General features: G+C 43.4%; 1 protein-coding gene across 11 annotated transcripts; it reads left to right on the plus strand.

The window, feature by feature from the left end:
- Positions 1 to 871: 871 nt before the first annotated feature.
- Positions 872 to 6,537, plus strand: LOC123105250 (uncharacterized). Of its 11 annotated transcripts, XM_044527278.1 has the most exons (9): positions 872 to 1,186; positions 1,879 to 2,043; positions 2,117 to 2,402; positions 2,585 to 2,679; positions 2,765 to 2,859; positions 3,096 to 3,262; positions 3,373 to 3,444; positions 3,976 to 4,164; positions 6,388 to 6,537. In XM_044527278.1, exons 2-8 carry the CDS (start codon positions 1,906 to 1,908, stop codon positions 3,978 to 3,980), a joined length of 858 nt encoding a protein of 285 aa, XP_044383213.1. In that variant the 5' UTR covers positions 872 to 1,186; positions 1,879 to 1,905; the 3' UTR covers positions 3,981 to 4,164; positions 6,388 to 6,537. The 11 variants fall into 11 exon arrangements, with proteins under 11 accessions (XP_044383213.1, XP_044383222.1, XP_044383223.1 ...); XM_044527287.1 differs by lacking the exon at positions 1,879 to 2,043 and having other exon boundaries at positions 875 to 1,186; XM_044527277.1 differs by lacking the exon at positions 872 to 1,186 and having other exon boundaries at positions 1,205 to 2,043.
- The last annotated feature ends 1,414 nt before the right edge of the window (positions 6,538 to 7,951 follow it).

The raw sequence follows: 7,951 nt of genomic DNA on the forward strand, positions 1-7,951 counted from the left end.
GACGAGTGGACATGCCCCGCCGCCGCCGTCCGCCGTGCGACGGCCTCCTCCGGCGGCGGAGTGGTGAACTGGGAGACGGGGAAGGGCCTTGTAAGGTCCCGGCGGCAGCGCCTCCGAAGTCGCCCTAAGCGACCCGGGAGGCAGTTCAGGGATATGTCCAAACAAAAGATACTATCGTTAAACCCATTAAGTTACTAGTAGAATGCCCGTGCGTTGCCACGGGCTTTTGAAATAGTCACAGATAGAGACAATATACCGCGGTCACAATTGCATAATAATTGAAATCCACTTAACTTGTAATGTAAAGTGATAACAAAATAGCACATTAACAATGTATACATATAAAATGATGATCCAACTAAAAATATGTTACAGTTGTTTTATTTTGTAAAAAGAAAACCATTTTCATATTATTACAAAAAATATGTTGCATTTCTTTCGGAGCAAACAACCAACTATAATGTTCATATATAAATAATATGTCATCTGAAATTTCTTAAATCATTTTAATATATTTATATATTCTTTTGATAATTTTTAATTCTTTTTTATAGGCTAAGGAAAATTGTCCGACAAAACTTAAAAACATGCAAGCAATCCAACATAAACCAAGTATATTCGATTTCTTTTCTCAAAATTTTGATTTTTTTGTGATACTCTGAATATATGTAATAAGTATAAAAAACATTTATTCATATGATCCAATTTATATACTTTAGTGTATTTTTCCTTCGAAGAGCAAACGTCAAAGGCCCAAATTGGCTAACCAGCACGGCCAACCAGCACCCAACCTAGCAGTATTACTCCAAGTCATAAAGAAAGAACAGTATTACTCAAAATCCCGAAAAAAACAGTATTACTAAAAAAAAACCAACCAGCACCAGTCTCCCTCACTCTCTCCATTCCCGTAGAGTGCTTAGATCTCACCCACTCCACTCCCTCCGCTCTCCCCCCACAGCCGGCGACTTCATCTCCCACCGCCGCCCCCTCTCATCCCTTCCCCTCCACTCATCCGAAGTCGATCAGGTGTGCGCACAACCGGCTCCCTCGTTTCCCACGGCGGCGGCGGCGAGGTGCATGAACGCGGCGTGCGGCGCGCCCGCCCCGACGGCGGCGGGGGTGGGCGAGTGGAGAAGGACCGGCCGCTGCGATCCGGCGGCTTTGCCGTGCTCTGCGACAAGTGCGGGTACGCCTCCCCCTTCCTGCTACCACCTCCCTCCCCCCCCCCCCCCCCCCCCCCCTCCCTCACTCCGCGCTTCCTCTGCGGGTGGGTGCGGGCTCTGTTCCGAATGGACTGGCTGGCTCGCTAGCTCGTCGGCTGGACGAATCGATTCGTCTCGATGCTCTGCCTACCTTTGCCCCCTGCCTTTTCCTCTCGAGGAGAAGATGTTTTGTTCCTTGTTGTGGTTGGGCAATCTGTGGATTACCTTTTTGTCTTGCGCGTGTAGCAGTTTTTCAGAAAAGTGGAGTTGACTCGGCTGTAGCTAGCGTGGATACCTACCAGCGACATATAGAACAGATAATAAGCACTACTTGGTTGTGTGGAGCTCATGTCGAATTCAGATTTCTGTAATCGTTCAGTTACTTAGGGCCGACCCAAAATTGCTTGCGGCAGCTTTGCTAGGGCCGACCCAAAATTCAGATTTTCTACTGAGTGGTTAGATCTTCCTAGCTAGGGATGAATGAGCTCTGGCATGGTACTCCTACCAAGAATGGAGGAATACAGACGTCTAGCTCTATGCATGAATATTCGAGAGCATTACCGAGAGAAACATACATACAAAGGCTTAAGCAAGAGTATACTTTATAATTGACGCACTGCTTTGTCAAATACCCTGCTTCTTTCATGATTTAGACAATTGTATTGTATCTGACAAGATTTTGAAATAACTCATACAAAATGAGATGGTGCCCTGCCCCATTGACATAGTTAATAACGCTATTGACGATCACCTAGCCAAGAGGCTCACCGAACTGTGTGGTTCCGAGAACAAATTAGTTGTGGGAAGTTCTGAATATAAAAGAATAATTGAAATGAACCTAGTTAGTATACTTTGTAAGCTTTCTTGTTGCTTCTGTCTGGGTGAACAGTACTGACCACCACCTGCTTTTTTAGGGAATAGCCTGTCTTTATGTTGATGTTCCGGATTGTGAGATCATAATTTGGAGTCAGATGAATCCCGTGCGTACTTTACTTGGTTTCCCGACAGGAGACATGACTATTGTGCTGCTATATGAAGCACCCGTTGGCATTGCAATTTTCTCTTTTGATGGGGACTACCTCAATGATCCAGCAAAGGTTCTTATTTTTTCCTTGCTGATGCTCCTTAAGATTTGGCTGTCATCAATGACAAACTCAAGATCATCTAATCGATTACTCTGCTTTTTCTACATGACTTTTGGTAATGCTTGCCACCGCTTGCTAGTAATGCTCCCATTTTTTAATCATTGATCCTGCCTCCTTTCATGATTTAGACAATTGTGTTATACCAAATTTCCGTTCGATTTTCTCATGTTCTGCTCACTCTAAGGAAGGTGGGTAGATGATTGTCAAACTTCTGGGCTGTTATGGAGGATCCTACAGGTGGACGGCTGGGCGACGTGCTGATTCTCGGTGGAAGGGAGCGAGGAGGCGGAGAGTTCGATCAGAGAAAGCAATTGTGCAATCTCTTTCTCCAGGTAAGTGATACCCTGACAACAGTTTGATACTATTGTTGTATTTGATTCCTTTCGCTTCAGTTACAGGCTATAACTATCCTGCAAGATGGTGGGACGAATCAGAAGTCCACCAACCGCTTGCACGTGTCATGCGTGTTTGTCGGAACAGATTTGCAGCTACCCCTATCCTCTCCATATCAGGTTCTCCCTACAACCTCTTCTTCATGGAGTACGTTTGATTCTGCCATCGCAATACATTTTCTGCCAGTCCACTTCTTAAATCTAGAGATTTAAAAAATGTTGTACCTAGAACAACATCAGTTGTCTGGCTTGGAAATTTCATGTATTGGTCGATGCAAAGCTTAAATATAGATGTTGTGCTCCAGATACTAAAGCTTTATATGATCTGGCTGTTCTACTGACATTTTTCTCTTAAATTGTACTCATTACTTCAGAGAAAGATGGATGGTCGTATGTACACCAATCTGGATCAACAGAGCTTACTACGTTGCATTAACCATACCTTTGTGGTCGTCAACTGAAATGGATTATTTTTTTCAAGTATTATTTCATGGATTACTGTTTGCTATTCCATTACTTGGTGGTATGATCTGTATTCCCTTTTTAAATGCATTGTATAATTATGTGTTCTCTATTATCCTTGACAATAGAACAATAATTGATTTGAATTCTTTCCACCGGTCTGTGTCAAAGCTCCCGACACCGCATCTATTGATGACACCACACACCACTTGAGGATGCTTCGTTTTCTCACTCAAGCACAACGTGAGCATGCCTTCACTCTTTGATGACTTTTTTAATATGCACCGGAGGCGGAGAATAAATTTGATACACCAAGTATTTTTGGTGATTCGAGAGTGTCAACTATACTTCAGGAAGAACATTTAGTGATTTCCAAAATGTACATAAGCATGTGCAGAATATCATGTAATGCAGCATGCTCATTTTAGTTTTTTGTATTGCAAGTAATATGTTAGGGTCGTGTATATAAATGTGCTCTAGGTTGTAACAACTCACAATTTTTTGATGACTTAAATTTATTCTCATGCATCTGAATCACCATTTGATTCACTAATAATGCACACATGGCGCTTCCACTTTAGTACATTATTTGCTATCACATGTATATAATATAGTTGTCCTTTTTTTTCTTGCAACTTATTTTCTTAAAATTCCCGCTGCAACGCGCGGGGTATCTTCTAGTTTTGTTATATTCAGGGCTGTACCAACTTCTAGTAAATTTTAACCTTTATTTATGTTTTTTTTCACTTAAAGCAAATGCTCCTCTTTATCCAGGTTAACGACTATTGTTAAGGAAGCTCATCGCTTGCATCAAATCGAATTGCGTGAAAAGGAACATTTGAAGTTCTTGCGCCTTCTTCTTAAGGATTTTATGATTAAATATGGCATTGACACTGAGAATTGGATTCTGGTCCAATTTGCAACAGCTCTGAAGATTATTGTTTTATGCCCCTGGAGCATCAGGTATGTCTGCATGCTTAATTCACTCATTTTTTTGTGCAGTAGGAGTAGTTGCTAGAAATTTACTGAATTTTGTTTCCAGTAGATGCACTGAATTTCAAAGAAAGAGTACTCTAGGAGTACATGGAGTTGATGCACTGAATTTAGTTTGCAGTAGATGCACTGAAATTTACTGAATTTTGTTTGCAGTAGGAGTATTTGCAGTTCTGAACTGCTAGGAGTACTTGTAGAAGCACTTTGCTGGTGCACCATGCATATAACTTGAGCAAAGTGTCCTCTGAATTTATATGCACCTAGCACTTCTGTTCATGCCCTCATCTGTTCATGGCCCAGGAGTAAAAGAAAAGGAACACACATAAATAAGCTACTTCTATACCATTAATCCAGTGGGGTATATCATTGTTGCTTTGACCATCTGTACCATCAATTATCGAAGAACCAATGGCCACATTTCATTTTGATTAACAGTGACTAATTTAACTTGAGATGCAAATAACCAATTGGTGTAACTGGAGTTCTAATACCAAAGATACTCATCGGTCACAAAAATGACATAGTAAACAAAAATAAATAACATTGACTGTTCCTGATTTGTGGCCACATCATAAATATTTCTCTAATGTAGAACACTCTAGTGGAGTCTAGTTTTACAAGAACGGAGTGATCAAGGCAGTGTGTAATATTTGTGCAGGAAAACAAAGCCGGGTTTAGATGTAGTAGATGATTGATTACAAAACAACAAAAGAATAATATACATAAGCAAACCAGCAAAACGAAAAATAATGTCACATACAACAAAATTTGGCAACTTGCAAAGTCACAAATCCGAGGCAATATTATTAATACTTGCCTTGTAGTATAAACATAATAAAGTTCAATTGCAAACATCAAAAGATAGAGATATGTACAAAGGCACCAAAGAGCACCAAATTACCTGTAGCATAAGAGTAAATCCTCTCACATATTTAAGAGCGGACTTCAGGCTGTAAGGACTTCCTTATAGACGATGTTCTTCATCGAGGTCTGTAAGGACAAGGCAGGTCGTTTTCGCTTCTTAGATTTACCGCTTTGCTTCTTGGCATTCTCCTTCTTCTCAATGAGGATCTTTATATTTCTCTTTGCGGTGGCTCGAGACAATGCGACATAGAGTTGACCATGAGAGAACACCGGATTAGGTAGGTACACGCCAACAATCGGAATCGTCTGGCCTTGAGCCTTGTTAATCGTCATAGCAAAGCTAAGCCTTACAGGAAATTGCTTCCTCTTGAACTTGAACGGAAACATGTCGTTGTCAGACGGGCATAGGGGTATTCGAGGAAGGAATACCCTCCTACCTGCGTGTTGTCCGATCACGATTTCTGTGTCGATGGCGTTCCTCTCAAAACCTCGCACCACAAGCCTCGTCCCGTTACACAGACCATTAGCCGGATCAATATTCCTTAGAAGTATGACAGGGCAGTTGAGCTTCAGTTTGAGTGCATGCGGAGGCAGACCGTTGGGAGTCAATCCATTTAGGAACTCGGGAGCATAGTAGCCATACGGGTCGTCTTCTGCACTGTCAAAGCTATGGTAGATTACTTCTTCTCCCCGAAAACGCTCTACCATGCGTATGTTTATCTTGTCGACGTTGTCGTTCGTGGTGGAGAGGATTGCGCGTGAAGTCATGTAATTCGGATCGGACATGTTGTCATCTAGTCTCGGAAACACATGGTCAATCAGCTTCTCCAGGTCGTCACCCTCGCCTGTAGACGACACACAAATATCTTCAGGGAGTCGTATGTTTCCTTGATCATCAACTTCCTCGGTGCCATTGCCCACCCTTAGCAAGTAATCCGCAAACCAGGTGTCATTATGAGCCCTCATGTTGGTGACGAGCCTTAGCTGGCGCATACCCTTCCAGAGGTGTGAACTTCGGAGGGTTGCATCGATTATCTGACCCCGGGACCCCCTCCTGACGACCGGAAGCACCTGCCTAAAGTCCCCGCCAAACACAACAGTTTTTCCTCCAAAGGGTCGGTCCCGTCTTCCCATGATGTCGCGCATGCTGTTGTCCAGTGCCTCAACTGCCTGTCGCTTAGTCATGGTGGCCTCGTCCCATAGTATCAATGAAGGACGGTCAATCAACTATGTTACATGACGCAAGCTGGTTGGTCGTGATGAGAATTTTTTTAGATTTTCTTTAAACGAAGATATGGATTATTTTTAAATGTATTTTTTCCTTTTCAGATGGAGGTGAACGTAGACCAGGACTATTTTTCTAAATGGAAACGTGCGCACAGCTTTCTCTCAAGCAGAGCAACGTGTGGCGTCATATGGCGGCAGTGGACACTCTAGCGGGCATGTCGTGTTGACGTTTATGTTATAGTTGTATGCTAATGACAGCCTCGACGCTCCCACGCTCCACGCTCCCACACCGGCGGCCATTCCGGCCCCGACGTCCATGACCTCTCACATCGCTAGCCACTCCGGCTCCGCCGCCCACCTCATGGCCTCCCCATCTTGCCCCGTCGGTGGTGGCCGGAACCGCGAGCTCCGCGGGCTCGAGGCCAACCCTTCTCCGTCCAGCCCCAATGCCCATGGCACCACGCCTTCCTACCATTTAGAAATCCACCGTGTTCATCTGATGAATGAGCTAGGCCCGAGAAGGAGCTAAACCCATGCCTACCGTCCAACATATGTTGCTGGAGCGAACCAATTTGTGGTTAGATAGTTAGGAGGAGAGTGAAATTCGCCCACAAGTGTTCAAGTCCTAGACTTACACTAGTAGAAAAAGGGTCATTTGTTCCGGTTCATAAGGCCCATCTGTCCCGGTTGGGGAACCGGGACTAAAGGGTCGTTACTAATGCCCTAGGCCTTTAGTCCCGGTTCTTATACTAACTGGGACAGATGGGCCTCCACGTGGCCGGTGCTGCGAGCCCAGGCAGGAGGCCCTTTAGTCCCGGTTGGTGGCACCAACCTGGACCAATAGGCATCCACGCGTCAGCTGTTCAGGGGCTATGGTTTTTGTTTTTTTTCTGAAGGGGGTAGATTTGGGGGTTTTGTATGGTTAATTAAGGTGTTTCATATATTGTGTTAGGTAGCTAATTAATTAATAGAGAGAAGTGTCCTCTCTTATCTCCGTGCTTGGTCGACGCTACGTATTATACGTATAGAGAGGCCCTCGACACGCTAGCCAGTAAGAAAATGAAGGAAACCATTAAGTACAGAAGTTCGTCATGCATAAGGAGAGAAGTGATTGACCTCTTCTTCTCCGAGAGATTGGTCGAACAACAAGTTTTCATATTATCTATCCGACGCTACTGGCTACATACATATACAATATGTAAGATCTCTTACAATCCCCTAGCATCTGAAATCAAGTTCCACATGGTATTCTCCAGCTTTATTGATGACGTGGTCAAGAAAGAATCCCGCTAATTCCTCTTGAATTGCTTTCATGCGATCTTCTGGTAGGAGTTCATTCCGCATCTCCCACGTCTAATTTCAAGAAGGGGGTTAATACATATATATGAATGAAACTCAACAAAAATGATGGTGTAATAAAATGAAATTGTGAATATTATTGCTTACGCACATCAATTGTCTTTTAGAGTAGCCCCGCTTATCTTTGCAAGTCGCGTTGTAGATGAACTCGCACGCGTAGTATCCACAGTAATCATTTCCTTGTTCCTGCCACAAGTACTTTATGAGAAATAGAGGTCAATCAAACTGATAATGAAGCATTATAAATGGCATTGATGAAAGTAGCTAGAATCAACAGGAGATGCGCGGAACTAGCTAGCTAGTAGTA

The sequence above is a fragment of the Triticum aestivum genome, chromosome 5A (assembly GCF_018294505.1).
Source record: "Triticum aestivum cultivar Chinese Spring chromosome 5A, IWGSC CS RefSeq v2.1, whole genome shotgun sequence".
NCBI classification, from domain to species: Eukaryota; Viridiplantae; Streptophyta; class Magnoliopsida; order Poales; family Poaceae; genus Triticum; species Triticum aestivum.

Coding starts and splice junctions, on each gene's coding strand:
- LOC123105250 (XM_044527278.1), top strand. CDS start 1,906: ATGGTGCCCTGCCCCATTGACATAGTTAATAACGCTATTGACGATCAC. Junction 2,680..2,764: donor TGTGCAATCTCTTTCTCCAG/GTAAGTGATACC, acceptor CTATCCTGCAAG/ATGGTGGGACGAATCAGAAG. Junction 3,263..3,372: donor TGCTATTCCATTACTTGGTG/GTATGATCTGTA, acceptor TCTGTGTCAAAG/CTCCCGACACCGCATCTATT.